Source organism: Sciurus carolinensis, chromosome 16, assembly GCF_902686445.1.
Source record: "Sciurus carolinensis chromosome 16, mSciCar1.2, whole genome shotgun sequence".
NCBI lineage: Eukaryota > Metazoa > Chordata > Mammalia > Rodentia > Sciuridae > Sciurus > Sciurus carolinensis.
In genome coordinates, this window is record NC_062228.1 from 67,377,724 (window position 1) to 67,399,548 (window position 21,825).

At 42.5% G+C, this 21,825-nt stretch overlaps 1 protein-coding gene and 1 non-coding gene across 2 annotated transcripts; one reads left to right on the top strand and one right to left on the bottom strand.

Moving 5' to 3' along the window:
• The first annotated feature begins 121 nt into the window (after window positions 1–121).
• On the top strand, window positions 122–8,821 carry LOC124966256 (zinc finger protein 28 homolog). The gene is made up of 5 exons (XM_047527288.1): window positions 122–271; window positions 562–1,008; window positions 5,524–5,562; window positions 7,373–7,499; window positions 7,627–8,821. The coding sequence occupies exons 1-5, from the start codon at window positions 122–124 to the stop codon at window positions 7,692–7,694; spliced, it is 831 nt and encodes a 276-aa protein (XP_047383244.1). The 3' UTR covers window positions 7,695–8,821.
• A 4,755-nt stretch (window positions 8,822–13,576) lies between these two features.
• Window positions 13,577–13,648, bottom strand: Trnaa-ggc (transfer RNA alanine (anticodon GGC)). The gene has a single exon. It is a non-coding gene; the product is annotated as a tRNA-Ala (tRNA).
• Window positions 13,649–21,825: the final 8,177 nt, after the last annotated feature.

The following is a 21,825-nucleotide window of genomic DNA, read 5'->3' on the forward strand; positions in this document are numbered from 1 at the left end:
GTCCCAGCAGTCAGCCAGCCCAGTGGTTTTACAACTAAGGACCTCCTTCGCACGACACTCCAACAGGGCAGGGCCTAGCCACCGCGATTCCATGAGGCCTGCGCTTGCCCCGTCTGCTGACATGGACGTGGAGCAGTGCGCGCTCAACCTCTTTCAATTTCGAGTGCTGCCCAACTCATACATCCTTCTTTGTGCAGACAGACTGAACTTCCTTTTAGTACCGGGGAGTGAGCCCAGGCGGCTTCCAGCTCTGCTCAGGCTTTACTTTGAGGTAGGGCCTCGGCCGTGGGCACGGCTGGCCTGCGCCGCCCCCAGGGCCCTTCCCCCAGGCGCTCTGCTCGCGCAGCGGCCCTGCAGAGAGCGACGGTGGCACCTGCGGCTTCTTTTCAGACAGGCCTAGATCCTAAGCAACCGGCTCGGTGCGGACGGAGGGAGGCTCTTCGGCGGGGCCCGCGGCTCCTCAGGACACGATGCCTAGCGGGGCTGCTTTCTGCCACTACAAACCCCTCCTCGTTTCCCGCCAGGGACCTTCGGGTTTACTCTCCGGCTTCTAACCGACAGGAAACCCGGCGCGCTCCCCAGGCTCCTGCCGGGCGCCGGGTACGGAGGCTGGGGTCTGGCGCGGGACCGGCCAGGGTCCGCGGCGCCGCGAGAGCCTCCTACCCAGACGCCACTGCGCGGCGGCGTTCGTGGGGCCAGGCCTATAGGCACCCAGGAGAGGCGCGCTTCCGGCGGGAGGAGCGCGCTGGGCGGCACTTCCGGCGGAGGAGCGCGCTGGCGGCACTTCCGGCGGGAGGAGCGCCCTGGGCGGCACTTCCGGCGTCCCCTCGAGCGGTGTTTCGCACGCTCGCGCGAGTCCGAGACCTGAACTCCGGCCCTCCCGCCGCTGGCTCGGCTCGAGGGAGCGGCCGGAAGGCGGTCCTTCCGCTGGCAGGCTGGACGGCGCCGCTGTGGCCGGGATGGCCGCAGAGTCCGATGGCGGCGGCCGCGCCGCGGGACCCGGCCCGGGTAAGGCGGTCCTCGGGCGGCGGCCGGGTCTCGTTTTCCGGGAAAGCGCGCGGCGCGTGGTGCGCACCCTGCGCTGCGGCTTTGCCCTCCGGCCTCGCGTCCGCGCGTCTCCTTCCTCTCGGTCGCTTCCTCGGCGGCGGGAAAGCCCTTCACGTGCTGCCGACGGCCTGGCCGTACTCCGGTGTCCACGTTGCCAGCGCTGCCCTGCGGCCGCGCCCGGGTGGCCAGGCCGACTGCGTCGGGCCCAAGGAAGGTGCGAGGGCCGCGGCAGCAGGTCCCCGGAATGTCCCGGAAGGCCCCGGGTCCGGCACCCCTGGTACCTTGTGGGCCTTGTCATTTCTTCAGCTTTACGGACCTTGGGCAGCGTCAGTCCCTGGCAGATTTTGCCAGTCTGATGAATATTTTTTAAAAGACGCTACGTTTTGCTGATTACCATTAAGATAGAATTAGCTTGTTAAAAAAGGCCGTTCTGAAATCCTAGCGTGTGCGCACGTCTTGCGCTTTTTTTGGGTCGATGTCTTTCTCGCACCGTTTGGCAGGAGTATTTGCTGAGCTGAAGCCTCGGTTTAGACGTTGGTACTTGGGTGTTTTCCAGGCTGTGGATGCTGTTCCGTGTCGCGATGAGGTGTGACAGTGACGACCTCCACTTTGATGTGGTTGGGCCTGATTCGTCTTTATCGCGTGTCTTTTATCTTGGGCCTGAGAAATCGCTGCACGTATTAGAAATGTCTTCTCTTTTGTTGACTTTTAAGAGAGGATTTTTATCTTCCCAGTTAAGTTTTGTCTAGCCGGAATTACTTTTTGTGTGTTATGTAGGACAAGTACCACTTTATATTTTGGATAGTCCATTGTCATAGAACAGTGTGCTTAAAAACTGCCTTTTAAAGTTCTGCAGCAACACTGTGGCCATAGACCAAGATCAACGTGTGCTTCTGTGTGAGCTCTGGATTCTGTCCCATTTGTTGCTTGACCTAAGTTTTATGTCACAGTGTCAACATCACACTTTTTTTTTTCTTACAGTATCTTTGTAGTATTATTGTATCTTTTGAGAAATCACTAATTTTGTGTGTTAAAATGAGTTTTGTCTGTTCTTTACCTGTTACATTGTGACTTTTTAGAAATGGTTTCTTGAGTTCTAAAGCACTTGGAATTTTCCATTACTAGCTGCTCCTTAGAACTATTTAGCAGAATTTCATAGTTTTGTATTGCAGCATTTTCAGGCATAACAGACTAATAACTAACACCATCAGTGCATGGTCAATATTTTATTTTTTACATGATAATAAACCATGTATTTTGCACCTACTTTCCATACTTATTCCACACCTTTCTGGCTTGATACCTCTTTCTTTGAATATGTCCTCCAAGACATGCATCTTAGTATCCTTTTTATAGAACTGTTTTTATGGTATGCACCAAGGGTTTTACTTTATTCTGAATCTTTCAGCACTTTGTGTTGTCTATAATCTTGCATTCATTTTTGTGTAGAGAAGTCTTGAGAGGTATCTTTACAGACAGTAGGGCTTGCAGCCTCCGTTTCTTTGTCCTTCATGTTATTTGTTTTCAATAACATGTTTAGTTTTGTTTTTTTTCCATGTTTAAAGATGTTATTTTTGGCCTTTATTCTCATTAGATGTATGTTGTCCAGATTTATTTTTTTAATCTCTATATATTTAATTAACTCTGGTTTTTGTGGGGGCAGTGCTGGAAATCAAACATAGAGCTTTGCACATTCTACTCAAACACTCTACCACTGAGCTGTGTCCCACATTGAGGTGTGTTTATTGTATGGGTTTTATGGGGACAGATGTAGGTTTCTTTATAGTCTTCCCATATGATTTAATGGGTGTTCTTTATAGAAATTATTGTAGTTTAACAGTTCCACTTTTTGATTCTTGTTTTGTAACATGTTACTAATCTCATCTTTTTGACTCCTTGAATGGGACTATTATTTTGGGGGTGCTCATTCTTCAAAATTATTTTTCAACACATTTATATATTACATAAATTTAGTTTTAGTGTATGCATACTCAATAGAGTTTCCATTTTTTAAGTGTTATCCTTCTAACATTTTACTCTTAAATCATCTGTGTCATGACAAATCAAGATATTTTGCTAACATACTTGCTTTTAAAGTGCAGAAATTAAATCGTTGTAAGGACATAAAGTAATAAAGTTTCAAACCCCAATAGAATGCTTAGAACTGAGAAGATTTCTGCTTTCTCATAGCAGGGTTTTTATTTTTTAAAATTTTTTATCTTTTTGTATACCAAGGATCAAACTGAGATCAGGTCCTAGCTTCCTTTAAGTTTAAACCCTGAACTGTTAGAGGCTACATACATTTCCTTTGGCTCTGACAACAACTCCTTTAATAAAAATTAGGTTTGACAATAATAAATAATGAAGAGGATGGGGGGAAAGAAATATTTGTATATTTCTGGTGGGATTTTAAGTTAGTACAACCACTGTAGAAATCAGTATGGAGGTTTCTCAAAAGTTAAGGAATGGAATCACCTTATAACCCAGATATATAACCCTTAACATTTATCGTAAAGAATTAAAAGTCATCATGCTATAGTGGTACGTGCATACTCATGTGTACAGCAACACAATTCACAATAGCCAAATTATGGAAGCTTACATGTCTATCATTGAATAATGTGTGTGTGCATGTGTACGTGAGTGTGTATATACATATTCATACATACATACATACAATGGAGTTTTATTCAGCCATAAAGAAGAATGAAATTAATGTCATTTGCAGGTAAATAGATGGAACTTGAGAGCATTCTGTTAAGTGAAGCTAACCTAACTCAGAAAGTCAAGAGTTGTAGGTTTTCTTTCTCATGTGAAAGCTGGAGAGAATAAATGAAAAGAAGGGTGGATGGCATGATCCCATGATGATGAAAGGGAAACCAGTAGAGTAGAGGAAAGGGATGGGGGTCAGGGATAAGGCAGGAAAGGAAATACTGGCAAATGTTGACTCTTGAGTCAGTTTTTTTTTTTTTTTTGTGATTAAATATATGACAAGGACAACTTAGAGGAGGAAATTTATTTTGGCTCACAGTTTCAGAGGTTTGGTCCATGATGGGCTGACTCCATTGCTCTGTTCCCAAGGTGAGGCAAAACAGAATGGTGGAAAAGAATGGCAGAGGGGAGCTGCTCTGCCTGTGGTAGCCAGGAAGCAGAGTAGAAGGGGATTCACAGAAGATGAACATTTCCAGGGCATGTACCCATTGACCTACCCTTCCAGCCATACCCCACCTGCTTACAATTATCAGCCAGTCCTCTGAAAGTAGAATGGACTTATTAGGGTCCAGTTCTCATAATCTAATCATTTCACCTCCTACACTAACAGCTTTTGGATGGCACCTCATATCCAGACCATAACATTGACCAAATCACATTGTTAAATTGTGTGTATATATGAGTATGTAACAGTAAATCTCACCATTACATATAATTATAATGCACCAGTAAAAAATATGGGAAAAGAATTGGTGTAATTGCATTTGGTAAATGATTCAGAGCTACCACAGTAGGGAAGACTGTCTACAGAATTAAAGGTGTAAAGTTTCATCCACAAAAACAAAGAATGCACGTTAAAATCTCTCCAAATATTTTTGGAAAAATATGAATATCAAAAATATGAATAGAAGCTGGGCACAGTGGCACATGCCTGTAATCTCAGTGAATCAAGGATCTCAAGGTCAAGACCAACTTAATGAGACTATCTCAAAATAAGTTAAAAGGGCTGGGGATGTAGCTCAGTGGTGAAGTGCTCACAGGGTTAGATTCCCCAGTACCAAAAACATATATGAATAGGTATTAAAAGTATATTTTTGAATTCTCTCATTTAATTCTATACTATTTCAAATTTATCAGAATTTATTTAGCCAAATTTATGATTTGATCTATGAACTAAGTGGAATTTTCATTAATTATGCTAATTTTTATATAAAACAATATTTGATAAAACCAAAGTAAAGTATGAAGTGGAAGTACACTGAGTCACATAACTGCCTACCTATAAATGCTGACTATTGACTGTAAGTTAAAGGAGGAGGAGAATATATTGTTGACACAGGAAGAGACTGGGAATACGATAAGATGTCAAATAGACCTGGACATTTAAGAATACTTTGTTAGATGTAGACTTAAAACTGTTGTTTTAAGTGTGGAATGATATGCCACAACTCTTCCTTTTCCAACAGCCTCCCTTGCTCTTCTCTTCTGGCTTATTGGACTCCAGCCACAAGGGTGTTGTGGGTACCTCTCAAACACAACCCCAAGAGTAGGACTTTGCACTTGTTTTTGCCACCACCGAATGCGTTTCCTCAGGATACCCACATGACATGTGGCATAAATCCATGTCATCTCCCCTCTTGTACATACTTTATCTTCCCCTTCAGCATTTGTCTTCACATAAAATATTAAATATTATATTGTTATCTCCTTCATTGTCTCTACCCCTTATGTATTTAAAGTAACATGGCCTTGGTCTTCCCACAGGTTCTTCTTGCTGCGGAGGCATGTATGGTCCCTGTACTGGTGAGTGACAATATCCTGGAACTCTGTGTTGTCATTCTTCCTGCCCCTGGTATCTGGAAATCCTAGAGAAACCTTAAGCCTAGGATTCTGAGGCTTAAGGTTAGCGGTTGTATGGAAAGACTTGCATTGTGGGCAATCACTGGAGTGAAAGGTTGTTTTAGGTGCAGGGATCAGCAGGTACAAGTGCTTGGAGATGACTGAGATAGGAGTGTTTTTGGACTTGTAGATGGGAACAGAAGGCAGGGGTCAGAATTGGACCTGGAATGGTAGCCTATAAAATTGGGTGCCTGTCCTGAGATTGATAGCAGCCACAGAATTTTTGGAGTAGAGATCTGATTCAGGTCCTTATATGCTTCCATTGTGTAGAGTACAGAATGGACTCAGGGAGAGGAACAAAAAGAGACCATTAAGGATACCACTTACATTGTCCAGATCCATACTGGTATGGTAGACCAGAGTGGTAGATGTGGAGGTGGAAGAAATTTTTGGCTTCTGGATTTGTTTTTTATGGGGCTGACCCTATTTCACAATGGGGAGTGTGACAGGCTGATGAGTCATGGAGTTCTGTAAGAATGGAACTGTTCTCAACTGAAATGGGAAAGCCAGTGCGTGGTCTTCAGTGAGAATATTAGGAGTTAGGTTTGGGCCATGTTGAATCCCAGATAGGGATAACGAGTGGATTCCTGGATGTGTCTTGAGTGCTAGGGATGGCTTCAAAATAGATTGATCCAGTGTATGATGTTTGGGGTGTGGACCAAATTGGAACTCTAGGTCCATTATAGGAGGGGTGTATTTTTTCAGGGTTTTGTGGTATTGCTATTAGGGGACAGTGAAAAAGAGGATGGGGCTATTGAGACTCTTGCTTGGGCAACACATGGAAGAGTAGTGGTCATCAGCAGGGAAGTATGGGAAGGGCAAGGTCCAGCAGGTGGTCAACATTTTCACAGGCAAGTGGATATGAGGTGGATGAGGATGCAAAGCTAGTCAGGGTAAGTAGTGAAGTTGACCTGGTGCTTATTCATGCTTCCATGTACTCACCAAGCTTTTTTGGTGCTTCTCGGTGGGACTTGACATCACAGTGACAGATTAGCTCACCTAAGGTGTGGTGTCAGTGGGTGTAAGTATTCAGTTAGTGCTTGTGGACAGGCATTGTGCCTGGTGAAAGGACATGATATATAAGAGAAAAGTTAAGCCTGGCAGGGACATTTTGATCTGCCTGTGATTTTGAATGACTAAGGTTGAAGCCAAGAATGGGGAAGCCTTCCATGTAGGATTGGAGGCTGCAATTGGAGTTCTGGGACTTAGTGGGATCCTATTACATTTGCCAAGCACTTTCTGGATGTTGTATGCCTAGAGAGCAGATGAAGAGTCCAGAGAGAAATGCCAGTTCTATGATTCAGGTGGCAGTAGTGGAGATAGGATCTAATGAGTGATGTACTCAGTGGATGAGTGTGAACTAATTTCCTCAAGGCTCTGGGAGTAGAATCTTAACAGAGAAGAATGAGGCCAAGTGTGGTATTGTCTGTGAGGTTTGATCCTGGGTACTGTCAGGTTATTGTTTGGCAGGAGAGGGATGGAGGCTCTGCATACCAGGCCCAGAACTTAGATTGCAAGTGTTTGCCCACTTGTATTTTGCTCAGGGTTGGATCCAGTGATCAATGAAACATGAAGTGAAAATGGGCCTAGTGCCCTCTAGTTGGGAGCTGATGAAGATACAAGCAGGGATTTATTGTGGGCCAGGGTGGGTGCATGTTTATGGGATTCCAGGGAGATAGTCTGCTTCTAGACACAACTCTTTCCATCATTACAGGGCTCTGTGACCTTTGAGGATGTGGTTGTATACTTTTCCCAGGAGGAATGGAAGTTCCTTGATGAGGCTCAGAGAATACTATACCGTGATGTGATGCTGGAGGTCTTTGCACTTGTTGCCTCTCTGGGTAAGGCCCTTATATCCACCTTCAGTGCTGTGAGCTGGTTTTGCCTTTCTTCTTCTTCCAGAGGTGGCTCTGTTCTTCTCATAGATAGACAATGGACACGGCTTCAATTCCTTTTTCCCTTTTGTAGGTGCTACAGGTGACAAGGCTGGGTATACTATTTCCTTTCACAAGTATCCCGAACATCAGCTGTCCTGATGCCTTTTCAGTGAAGATTTGTGGATCAGGAGACTTGGATTTAGTCCGGTGGATCCCATCTGTCTTAGCCATTTCCTGCTAGGATGACACTGTACACCAATTCCACCTCTGTGCTTTGGATTCTCCCCACTTCTAATTGATATTTTCTGGGGTCTGATTGTACAAGGAATTGTAGAGACCCAACATAGTCACATTAGTATGAACCACTTGGCTTTTTCTGTAGAAGGCTTCTCAGAAATTTATTATGTAATACTAATTTTCTTTCCTGAGATTGTTCTGCAATGGTTGCCCTCAACCAGTGCTGAACTTTTGCCTGAACTTCTCCTTAGGACTTGCATCATCTGGGTCCCATGCCATTGTCACACTGGAGCTGGGAGGAGATTCCTGGGTACATGACAAATTGGACATGACTCCATGCATAGCAAGAGGGTCTCAAAGCAGGCCTTGCCCTGGTGATTGGCATCAGGGGAAGAATGTGATATCAATAGCTGTGTTCAGATCATTACAGGAACATGTTTTGTGCCAGATACTGTTTTGGTGTCAAGGCCAGGGACTGTGTACCTCATTTCTGGCTCTTCTCATTCCTGATATTTTGTCTACCTGTCATTTCTACTCTTGACTTTTGACCAGGATTATCTCTCACATCTCTCTCTTCTGCTGCCTAGACTTCTGTCTCTCCTCTCTTTTCTCTTCCTGTCTGTTGCTTCCTGTGCTATGCTGTCCAGTATTGGTCTACTCTTACTGGGTCATGAGGTTTACACATATCCTTAAAATAGTCTTGAATACCACCTCCTCAGTTACAGTAGGATTTTCCTGGGCCTGAACATACTCTTCCACAAAGCATGCATGTATCACCAGCCATCCACTACCCTGGTGAAAACTGTTTACAGAGGAGTAAGGTGTAGATTTTGCCTCTTCTTCCTGCACTACAACCCATCCTTGTGTTCCTACTCTGTGACATTTACAGGCCCAGTACTGTATACCAGCCCCATTACTCAGCCTGGACCCATCTCCCTCATTCTGAAAACAGTCCCACAGCTTTGTTCCTTGGAATGTTGAACACACATTTGAGATGGTGCTGCCTCTTCTTACCAATGTTAATGTGTATTTCACTAGGATTTCTCTGTTTTTAGGTTATTGGCATGGAGCTGGGAATGAGGAGGCATCCTTTGAACAAGGTGTTTCTTTAGAAGTGTCACAAATAAATACTTCAAAGGCAGATCTGTCCACCCAGAAGCCCCTTCCCTGGGAGATATGTGACCCAGACTCAGAAGGTGATGTGCATGTGGCTGAGTACCTAGGGACAAACTCTGGGCAGAAACCCTGTGGGGCACATGGGAAATGTCACCCACACCAGAAGGACAGTGAAGAGAAACTCTTCAGAAGGGAGGAGAACAGGGTCTCCAGTGTGAGGAATTTCAGTATCCATGAGTCAAAGTCTTTTATTTCCTCAGAGACCAAAAAGGACTCCTCAGACATCTTGAACCATCTCCAGCTCCAGATCACTCACAACAGAGGGAAGCAAAAAAAGAATATTGTGTACGTGGAAGCCTTTCACAATGGACAAAAATGCTATAAGTGCAGTGAATGTGGGAAAGCCTTCTGCCAAAAATATAGACTTACCCAGCACCAGAGAGTCCACACTGGAGAAAGGCCTTATGAATGCCAGGAATGTGGGAAGGCCTTCAGCTACAAGCACATACTTGTTCAGCACCAGAGAATTCACACTGGAGAAAGACCTTACAAGTGCAATAAATGTGGGAAAGCCTTCAGCAACAAACCAACACTTGTTCGGCACCAGCGAATTCATACTGGAGAAAGGCCTTATGAATGTAGTGAATGTGGGAAATTTTTTAGCCAAAGCTCCAGTCTTAGTGAACATCAGAGAATCCATACTGGGTCAAGGCCTTATAAATGCAGTGAATGTGGAAAATTCTTTACCTCCAATTCCAATCTAATTAAACACCAGAGAGTTCACACAGGAACAAGGCCTTATGAGTGCAATGAATGTGGGAAAGTCTTTAACCAAAGCCCCAGCCTCATTAAACATCAGAGAGTTCACACTGGTGAAAGGCCATATGAGTGTAATGAATGTGGGAAATTCTTTAGCCAAAGCTCTACCCTCATTAAACATCAAAGAGTTCACACTGGATCAAGACCTTATAAGTGCATTGAATGTGGGAAATGTTTTAGTCAAAGCTTTGGCCTAACACAACACCAGAGAGTTCACAGGGGAGAAAGACCATATGAGTGCAGTGAACGTGGAGAATTCTTCAGCCAAAGCAGCCAACTTACTTGGCGTCAAAAAGTTCACAACCAAGAAATGCATCATGAGTGTAGTAAATGTGGAATAGTCTTTAGTCAATGGTGTGAGAGTCCTTGTGAGTGCAGTGACTGTGGGAAGGGCCAAAGATCTAACCTTATTCAATGCCAGAAAGTTCATCCTAAAGAAAGGCCTTATGATGAGATGGAGATAGGGAATGTGCTCTCTGCACATTTAATGCCTCAACACATTGGAAAGCCTCAGTAAAGGAGTCTTCGTTGGGAAGGTAAACACCATGCATCTGAACATTCATGGTGTGGAGATTTCTTATGAGTACCAGACTCGGGTAGCTTTTAAGCAGCTATATTGTCTTTTCTGAGTACTTTCACACTGAGTTTCTATAGTAGAAGCTATCATCTCAATTGGTGTTCACCAGTCACCTCAGTCAGTGTGCTCAGACTTCTGTGCTCTCCCCCTCTCTAGAGGAATCACAAGTAGCCCAAGCCTTCGTTGGTTGTCATTCTGCATAACTAGGATATGGACCTAACCAGCTTTGACCAACAACACCCATTTTTTCTTCTGCTGATGCCAAGTTCTTCCCCCTTCAGCCACATTATGAGACACCTGTGATCTTCATTATGGATTTTTCTAGCTTTCAGGTCATCAGTCTGGCAACTGCATGCATGTGTAATAATAAAGACTTAATGTTTAAGCCACATTACATTCTTTCTCTCTCCTTCCTTCTCTTTTAAAAAAAATTTTTCAGTACTGGGAATTGAACCCAGAAACCCTCTACCACTGAGCTATATCCCCAGTCCTTTTTATTTTATTTTGAGATGGGATCTTGCCAGGTTGCCGAGGCTGGCTTTGAACAAGGGATCCTCCTGCTTCAGCCCAGTCACAGGGTTACAGGCATGTACCACTATGCTTGCCTAAGCCATATTTCATCTCAAGGTTTTTGTTCACCAGTCAGGGTGGCTTGAGAACAGAATTGGGCTTTGCCAGCATGAGGGATGAGCATTTGTGTGGGTGTCCCAAACTTTGTTTACCCCAATGGGGATAATATGGGAGAGAATCATTTTAACTCCATTTTTGGCCTCATTTGCTGTGTTGTCAGGCCTCCAGATATAGACCGTAGACTCTTATGTGACTAACTTGTGATCTAATTGTCAGGACTTTTTGAAGGTCTGGAAGTTAGCAGGGGCAGGGAGTTATAAGGACCACTGGTCCCTTGTGGAGCTGTATAAATTGGTTCTTTTTTCTCGTAGGAGATCACACAATGCCCATCACTGATGAGTAAAACTTCTCTGTGGCCTGGAAAAGAATCGTGTTGTAGTGGCCAGAATTGGGAGATTGGTGTTGCTGATTTTTATACTACAAGAGTTAGATTAGAACCATGTTTTGTTACAGAAATATTGGTTGTGAGAAATAGTAAACTGGAGTTGATGTGCCCATTCGAATGTTGTGTCTGGAAATATTCTGGGGACTATGGCAACTTAGGATGAAGGGTTTGCAAAAATCTTACAGCCTATACAGCAGTTGATCTCTTGTGGCAAATCACCTCCAAGATCTTGAAATGTTCTGCTTGAGAAGAGTGTTTTTGTTCACAGAGGGCCTTGAGCCATTTAAGATAGTGATTTATGGTAGGGCCTTAGACTTCCTAATACAAATTTGACCTCTGAGGAGTGAACTAATTAAGGGGAGCTGCTCAAGTGTCCCTTGTCTAGGTGACAAAAAACAACAAAAATGTGTAGACCACCAGGCATGGTGGTGCATACCTATAATCCCAGTGGCTCAGGAGACTGAGGCAGGAGGATTGCAAATTCAAAATTAACTTCAGCAAATTAACAATACCCTAAGCAATTTAGACCCTTCTCAAAATAAAATATTTTTTTAAAGGGCTGGGGATGAGGCTCAGTTGTTAAATGACCCCAAGTTCAATCCCTGGTGTCCCCTACACCCCCCCAAAAAAGTGTGAACCAAAGCTTGAGTGAGCTTCCTTGGTCGGCAGTACTTATGTGTGCTGTCATACATTATTGCTGGAGACTTAAGCACTATATGACTTCACTGGAAGGGAAAATTGGGTGCTTGTCCTTGCTGTCTGGATTCTGCCCTGTGCGCCTCTTGTTTCTTTTCCTTTAATTTTGAGTGCCAGGTGTGGAGCCCCAAACCTCATGCGTGCCAAGGATGTGCTCTACAAATGAGCTAACCCTCCAGCTCCTTGCTGATTTAATCTCTGTCTTTTTTTTTTTAATATATTTTTTAGTTGTAGGTGACACAATACCTTCATTTTGTTTTTATGTGGCGCTGAGGATTGAACCCAGTTCCTCACCCTGCTAGGTGAGTGCTCTACCACTGAGCTACAATCCCAGCCCCTAATCTCTGTCTTTTCTTTGTATTTACTAACAGCTTTACTGAGTTCCATGAATCGCTCTATTGAATTATTGAACTTGAGGTGGCCTTGGGGATTCACCAACACATTTACATGTATCTTTTTTAAGTTTATTTAAGAAACATAGACAACTGCACTTATTTAAGCAAAAGCTGATAAATTTTGATTCATACTTACATTTCTGAAACCTAAGCCCTCATGCCATTTGCAATCTATTCCTCTGAACTGTTCTTTCCTTTGTAAGGGATATTTTCAAATATGTACAAAAAAGGAAGTACCCTCTTTGAAGCCCCATAAGTCCATCTTGTCTCTAATCTTTCATCTTTAATGGTCATATGGAAATATGAAAAAGGCAAGGATGGATAAGAGTCAGCTTACATCTTCAAACTTTGACCATTGTCATGTTTAATACATGTAACATTGAATAAGATTGAAAAAAAATTATGTTCTCTACCTATGTTGTCTGTCATGTATTTAGTCAGTTTTTGAGATGAGGTCTTACCTTTAACATATGTGTTGATCTTAAATCTCTGGAGTTACTATTTCCTAAAAGATTGGTTTAAATGACTTGTGCAATGGAATTCCCTTCCAATTGAATTAATTTCCCCTGATAATAAACCTAGGACTTCTGGAGCATCTAGGATTTCTAATTTGACAAGTTTTGGGATTATCTTAGATGTGCCTGCAATCAACATTTCCTTTCATGAGCCTTTCCTTTTTTATTAAGAAATGGCATATAGATAATAAAGTTAACATGTATTATCTATGGCTTTGGGTGTTAACTGGGGATCTCACAGCATACCCCTTGGATAAGGGAGGACAAAGGCTACTGCATTTAATTACTAATGTTCAGCACAAGATAGCTAGTAAAATATTAAATGAAACCATTAAAATATTAGCAGAAGTTTTACAAAGTACTAGGATCTACTTCTCCAGAAAATTGAACATGATTATGGTTGCTTTAAAAATTCTCATTTTATCTTTTTTCAGAAATCCAAGTATTTATATAAGTTTTCATTTATCTACATAAATCTCCATTAACTATCTTGAAATGCCAATAATATTACTTTTGTACTGAGCTCAGGCCTTAAATCTTGCTCCATTCCAAACTATAGCATTTTATTCCTGGCTTTCAAAGTTTTGTGTCCATCTCACAATGTAATGTGTATTTAGAACACCCCAAAGTCTTCACTGTCTTTGTGATCTTTTTTTTTTTTTTTTTTTTTTTTGGCACTGGGGATTGAACCCAGGGCCTTGTGCTTGCCAGGCAAGCACTCTACCAACTGAGCTATATCCCCAGCTGTGATCCATTTTTGATGTTGCATTTTGTTTATTAGGTGAGGTCATGGTTCTTTTTTTCATCTTGGCATGTGATGACATTTGTACATTAAAGATTAAGTTTTTATTCCAGTCTGTGTCCGTCCTTCCAGAAGTTTGAAGTGGGGTGTTTAATTATGTTCTTTGAGCCTGTGGTTTCAGAATTACATGGTGCCCCAATTCTAGGTTTGCCACAAATCCAAGCTTCTTGTGGTGTCTTATAGAGTATGCCAAGCATAAGTTGTCACACCTGTTAGTGATTCAGGATGAGTGGGGGTATGCCTAAAGCAGTTCGCATATCTGTGCTGCAAGTGCAGATCCATGCCTAGGACTAAGGTAGGTCCAAATGCCTCATCAACAGTCACTGACCTGTGGTCCAGCACTAGGATTCTGCCCAGTTCTGCATCTGTAGTGGATTTGGCTCTAGAACCTTAATATTTTGCGCCTCCCTCTCCCCACCAAGTGAACACTAAAAAAAAAAAAAAAAAAAAAAAAATTATATATATTGTCCTCCCCCTGGTCCCTTCCATTGCTTATTGACCAACTTAGAAAGCAACTGTTTCTTCTTCAGTTTTCCATGGTGGCAACTTTTGTGTTAGATGTAAGGATACATTTCAATAGCCACGATGAGGATGTGAGGGCAACATGGCTATGATGTCTGTCACCCCATTGATTGCTAGGGTTGATTTGGCTGATCTGACTGGCTAGGCAGATGTCCCCTATCTCCCTCACTGCTCCATGTGTGTCCTTCCCAAAGCTGCATACTAAGTCCAAGAGCAACCTCCAATAGAGGAGGACTGTTCATTGGTCAAGGGTGTATAAGTAGCTGAGCTCCCCTGCTAGAACCTCCAAAAACAAGCTCTGAGTAGCCACATGCTATTCATTTTACCACTATTTGCATTGCAGAATTTGTTTCTTAATTGCAAAACTTTAATTTTTTTTTTTAATTGTCTTCTATGGTACTGGGGATAGGACCCACAGTTACTCTGCTACTAGGTCACACCTCAACCCTTTTTATTTATTTATTTTGAGATAGAGTACTGCTGAGCTGTGGAGGCTGGCCTCAAACTTGTGATCCTCCTTCCTCAAATGCCAAGTCTCTGGAATTATAGGCCTGCACCATCAGTTTCTGATTAAGTACTTTTTTGGTTTTTGTTTTTGGTAGTGGGGACTGATCCCAAGGGTGTTCTACTGAGCTGCATCCCCAGACCTTTGTTTGTTTGTTGAGACAGGGTCTTGCTGAAATGCTGAGACAAGCCTTGAACTTGTTAGTCTCCTGGCTATCCACGATTATAGGTGTGGACTGCCATACTTGGCTGGGCTTTGGTACTTTTTAGACATGACTTTCTATCAAAATATTCTTGGTACTGTAACAGATTCTTATTTGAACAGTCTTATTCCAGAAAGCATTATTGGACTTGAAAATATTTTACCTCCAACTTTGACATGAGACTGAGAAGTTGATAAGCATGCACATATCAAATGTGAGTTTGGGACCCCATGGCAGCACCAATATATATAGACACCAGGGATTGATTCCAGGGCTGCTTATCCACTGAGCTACATCACCATCCATTTTTATATTTTATTTTGAGACAGAGTCTTGATTAATTGCTGAGACTGGCCTCCAACTTGTGATCCTCCTGCCTCAACCTCCTGAGCTGCTGGAATTACAGGTGTGTTCCACCCTATAAGGCCAAAGCATGATATGTCTCTTATTCAGAGTATTGATAAGGCTCTATCTTTAAACATACTAATCTCCTGCAAGAAAATATTTCCCTGTTGCTTATTTCTTTCCCAAATCAACCATCTGTCTTTTCGAGAAAAAACAAACAAACAAGAACAACAACAACAAAAAAGACTACTTCATGTTCTACAGATGGAGAAAATGGGCAAATGTGACTTACCCTGAAGCATTGTGTCATTGTTTGAACACATTAACAGAAACATATTTGTAACATTTTTCTTTTCCTGTTATAAAATGCAATTCCTAGCTGGGCATAGTGGCACAAGTCTGTGATCCTAGCAACTCAGGCAGCTGAGGCAGGAGGATCAAGTTTGAGGCTAGCCTCAGCAACTTAGACCTTTTCTCAAAAAGGTCTGCAGTGTACCTCAGTGGTAGAATAACACTGGGATAAACCCCAAATACTGCAAAAACTATAAATCCTGGATGCTGCTACAGTACAAAGGGTATTTAGATACAAACACATATCTACAAAGGTGTTAAGCAAAACAGTCATACCATGTACTAACAGACTCTTCTTATTTTTAAAAAGAGGAAAAACTGGGCCACTCCAAGGGTCCCACAGTCAGACTATAATTCGATGATTGGATATTGTAAGTACACTTGTTCTTCCTCACAACAGAAGATACTTTCCTGTTTAATAAAAAGGAATACAGATGTCCATCCTGCCCAAACTAAAGCATTTCCTCAAATGTCATTGTCACTGTGAATCCAACCATGGGTATCCAGCATGCTGTTTCAACCCAGTTCCCTTGACTTTTCTTCATCTATGTTGTGATTATTTTTTCTGTTTGCAGTAGGGTTTTGTAAAATACTATGCTATATAATCCTGTAGGTGATTTTCTGATTGTCTGCTTCCATCAGTCACAATGTAAGTTCCACATAGGGAAATTTCTTTTACACTGTGATTACTGACACATCCTTCATATCTTGAAATGTGTCTGGAGCTCATAACATATATCTAACAAATATTTTATTGAAATACTAAATAAATAGGATCACCCAGTTTCCATTTGCAACACTCTGAATTCTATTTCAAATTCTGCTAACTTTCTGTCTCTTCCTCTAATCACTACTTTTAGTGCTGTTGCTAGACAAACACTTCAAATTCACTACAAATTCTGGTTGGGCCTGTGCTTCGTTTTCTATCACTTACTTGATCTCTTGACCTCTGCCAAATTCTACATGGGAATTTTGCTTGTTTATGTTCGTAGCTGGTTTTCCCCACCTGTTACCACCACTCCTGTTGGGCATCTGTATTATTCACTTTGTTATTTTTAGATATACATGACAGTGTATTATTCATGTTTAATCAGTTCCAGAAACTTGCTTCATCACATGTTCTCGGAATCACTTCCCAGCAAGGAATGGGGTCATGGTGTTTCCAAACTTTACCTCAGGTCCAGATTCCCCCTTGGACATTGGCACCCACCATGGGACAAACTCAGACTTGGTAAGCAGCTTCTCTTTTTCAGATATCCCTCAGATACTTGAAATTTATTTGGGAATTCAAGAATAATTTTATATCAACCTTCTGAAGTTGGAATTAAAACTGTTTGTAGATGATAACTAGTTAGCTGGCTGTCATCTAGCTGATAGGGAGAAACAAATACACTGCCCAGGAACAATGACCAGGGGGTGTCTGTAGGCTGCCAACCCTAGTGTCCATGTGCTTCCCCAGGGCCTGGTGCCCCCTCACTCCAGCTACCTTCTTTCTGGGACATCCTCACTGCCTAGTACTGAATGGGGCTCCCTTGAAGCACTCCTGCTGAAGGGGTCAGGACTGAGCTGTGGGAGGTGGTGAGACAACAGAAGTGTGCTGCTTTTACCACTGAGGACAGACTCGATGCCGGCGTACCAGTCTCAGGGTGTGGATAGGCCTTGGGCTCTCTTGTTTTGGGAAAGGGAACGCAGTATGAAATACGGTCCATAACAACAGGTCCCTGAATTTCTGTCACCAGTGAAAGGCTCTTATATCTCAGTCCAACGAGAGGCAACTTGGTCTCTCACAGAAACTGTACAAATGAACCTGGCACACAGGCTGTGAGATGCATACTAGCCCAGGGCCTTAATACTCACAAAATGCAAATATTTTTCCAAACTGTAACAGAGTTCTGTGGGTGACTTTGTAGTGTTATTCTTACCCTAGGTCAACACTCTCCTTTCCAAGGGCCAGGCTGCCCTCTGGACACACTCTGATATAAATAGGTTTATAATCAGATAATCTGCCCATCTAATCCATCCCTGTACCTAAGCAACCTGTGTACTATTTCAGCTTTAGTGTTGCTTTACCCCCACACAGACCCCAATTTGTGAGATAGTCCTCCTTCAAAGGAAATATTCCTGAGCAGATGCCCTGCTTGGCAGGCATTTCTACTTTTCTGTGCTCAGGAATAGGAGCACTGAGCTCAGTACCTCCCCAGGTTTTCACAGAAGTTTGAGATCCGGAACCTGGAGTCGCTCACTGCACAGCAGGGTGGCCTCTCAGGCTCTGATTTATGCTGAGGCTTAGACTTCCACAAACCATCTGTGGAAAAAGTGTTTCCTATTTGAATTCATGTGTAATTCATCTTCCAGATGGTTCCTGATTCCGTATCACCTTATTTTATTTAAAAAAAAAAATTTTATTTGTTCTCATTTGTTGTACATGAAAGTAGAATGCATTTACACATGTAGATAGATCACACATAAATGGAGTATAATCTCTCATTTTTCTGATTATACATATTGCAGGATCACATTGGTCATGCAGTATACATGTACATGGGGTTTCACTCTACTATTATTCCTTCCCCAGTACCTCTTCCCTTCCCTTCATTCCCCTCTACCTAATATAAAGTAACTTTATTCTTCTCTATTTCACCCCACCCACTTATTGTGACTTAGCTTCTGCATATCAGAGAAAACATTCAGCTTTTGGTTTTGTGGGTTTGTCTTATTTCACTTAGCATGATAATCTCTAACTCTATCCAATTACCAGTAAATGCCAGAATTTCATTCTCCTTTAAAGTTAAGTAAAATTCTAATATATACACACACACACACACACACACACACACACACACACACATATATATATATATATATATATATATATATATATATATATATAACTTTTTTTATCCATACATCTGTTGAAGGACACTTAGGTTGGTTCCATAGTTTAGCTATTGTGAATTGAGCTGCTATAAACTGAGGTGGCTGTGTCACTGTATTGTGGTGATTCTAAGTCCTTTGGGTATAAACCAAGGAGTGGGATAGCTGGGTCAAATGGTGGTTCCATTCCAAGTTTTCTTAGGAATACTCATACTGCTTTCCATAATGGTTCCATAATGGTTGCACCAATTTGCAGTCCCACCAGCAATTTATGTGTGTACCTTTTTCCCCACACCCTCACCAACATTTATTGTTACATGTATTCTTGATAATTGCCATTCTGATTGGGGTGAACTGAAATATTAGAGTGGTTTTGATTTGCATATCTTTAATTGCTAAAGATGTTGAACATTTTTTCATATATTTATTGATCAATTGTATATCTTCTATGAAGTGTTTGTTCAATTTCTTAGCCCATTTGTTGATTGGGATATTTGTTTGGTGTTAAGTTTTGTGTGTTCTTTATATAGAGATTAATGCTTTATCTGAGGTGCCTGTGGTAAAAGATTTTCTTCTAATTTATAGGCTCTCTCTTCACATTTTTTACATTATTGATTGTTTCTTTGGCTGAGAAGAAGCTTTTTAGTTTGAGTCCATCCCATTTATTGATTATTTTACTTCTTGCACTTTCAGGGTCTTGTTAAAGGAGTCAAGTCCCAGGTCAACATGGTGAACATTTGGAACTACTTTTTCTTCTAGTAGTTGCAGTGTCTCTGTGCTAGTGCCTAAGTCTTTGATCCACAGTGGGTTGAATTTCACAGTGGGTGAGAAATAGGATTTAATTCCATTTTGCTACATGTGGCTTTCCAGTTTTCCCAGCACCATTTGTTGAATAAGCTATCTTTTCTCCAGTGAATGTTCTTGGCACCTTTGTCTAATATGAGATACTTGCATTTATGTGGGCTTGTCTCTGTGTCTTTTATTCTGTACCATTGGTCTACATGTCTGTTTTGGTGCCAATATTATGCTGTTTTTATTACTACAGGTCTGTAGTATAGTTTGAGGGCTAGTATTGTGATGCCTCCTGCTTCACTTTTCTTCCTAAGTATGATTGCCCACCGCCCGCGGGGACAATCACAACGGGTGTGCTCTTCTTGATCACAGGAACCAAAAGGAGTTTATTCTGCAAGTCTCAGACTTATATGGAGAACATCAGCCTATCAGAGAGTAGACTACCAGGAAAGTCAGCCTATCAAGGAACAGTCTCCAGGCAGATACCAGGATCGCCTCATGTACAACAGCCAACCAGAGTTACTTCCTAAAACTTGTTTATGAGTGCAGCTATGTCTGGCAAGCTGCCAGGCGCCACCTTAGAGATCAGGCTAGGGTGAGGCTCTGGGGCCCTCAGAGCCTGCCCCTGACATCTCCCCCTTATTCTTTAAATAAAGAAAAGATGACTTGGGACCATGCCTGTCTTAGGTTGTCCATGGCAAATTACATCCTTACCCATCATTGGAACTCTGACCTCCAGGCGTCAGAACCCTGTCTTAGGTTGGTATACATTTCCACGGATCTTACCCATCTTTGACTACTGGTTCAGCATGCTTAGCCATACTTGGGGGGATGTGCCTGTCTCAATGGCTGTCAAAGCCTGTACTATAGCCCATTGATGATGTCGGGCATCTTGGCGAGCTCTGATTTGGCTGCGTATAACATAGGCTATCCCTAAGCAGATAATAATCAGAACAGCTACTGTTCCAGCCCACTGTTTTGTCAATCCCAGGGCTTTAGATAACAAAGAGAACATCTCGGATACCGATGCAACTTCAACCCTGGTGGCATTGACTCTGAGTATTTCAGCTCGTAGCCAACTGGTTAAATTATCAAACATAGATGACCAATTGCCAGTAAGGTAGACAGAGAGATTTTTAGATAACATAGCCGCAGAGCTAAGGTTATTATAAGCAATAGGGGTGACACACACTGCTCTTAAAGGATAAACACATCCCAGTCCCAAAAGTTCTTGCAAGATGTGCACTTGTCCTTGTAGTAAGTCTACTCTTTGATTTACAAGGAGTATGCCTGCTCTAAGATGTTGGTTTAGGGTCTCTTGAGTCTGTAAGGCTGCAGCTATATTTTCGGCCAAGTGATTGACTGTTGTTGCTGTCTGTATGGTCATCATCAATGCTGTGGTTGTGGCTGCCACTGCAGAGACTGCTACCGTGGCAACCACGGCCGCTGTGATGCCAAAATCTCTCCTGTTTCTTGATAGTAACACTGGCAATTCCACATCTGTAACAGAGACTGGGACTGGTAGGAAGGTAGGAACACACATTAAGACTGCCAGGGGGAACCTAGAAACATTCCAACATTGAGAGAGATAGCACAAATCTGAAGTACAATTGAGAGAAGCAGTTGTTTCGTCAGCAGAAACATAAAAGGGGGAAACACACAAACTGGCGTAGGTGGAAACGTAATATTTCTGGTACAGTGGGCGCTTGATGCAGCACCAGAGAAGCCAGAGCTGTTCTTCCATACAGAGGAATTCCAAGTACATAGCCTAAATGCTCCTCCTAAGAGGGCAAAAAAAGGTTGTAAGTTAGTATATCCTGAAGTTGAAGTGAACAGTAGCCAGCTGTCAAAAGGGTTGACGCGTTTCATGCCTAACTTAACATTATTAGTAGTAAAGTTATCATTAACAGTGAAAGAAGTGAAATTGGGAGTGAGAAAGAAAGAAAAAAAATCCATTTTGTACAGGAGTCGCTGGTCCTGCATGTTGACAACCTGTCCATATAGGAGGTGTACTGTGTTTAGGATTACAAGGAGGGAAGATTCTAGGGGTTTTGAAAGTAGTTCCTGTAGCATTATGTCTGCAAGGTACCCATCCTGAAAGTAAAACAGCATCTCCTGTTAAGTTTTTTATGTATTCTTGAAATGTAGAACCATTTTCACCTGGGCGAAAAGAAAGCGTGGCTAAGGGGTGAAAGACTGTCAACAGCATGATCGTCAGGAGTGTCTTTGGCGTCTTCATTTTGTTGATCCGAATTACTTGTTGGTAGCATTGCCACTGGTCGAGTCAGCCATTCAGGAACCCAGATAGGCGATGTTTTATCCTGTGGAAACGCACAAACCGAGCCGCGGCTCCAGTAAAGCACCGGGTCCAGGCCATTCCACTGTCCAGTAAGAACATCCTTCCATTTTACCGTCGCTCTATCATGTTGTTTATGATTGCCATGTCTCTCAGTGGCAGAGAGACCCTCATTATCCAGAGTTAAAAAATTTAAAATAAAGAGACAAAGAGAAAGTTTATCTTTAGGGG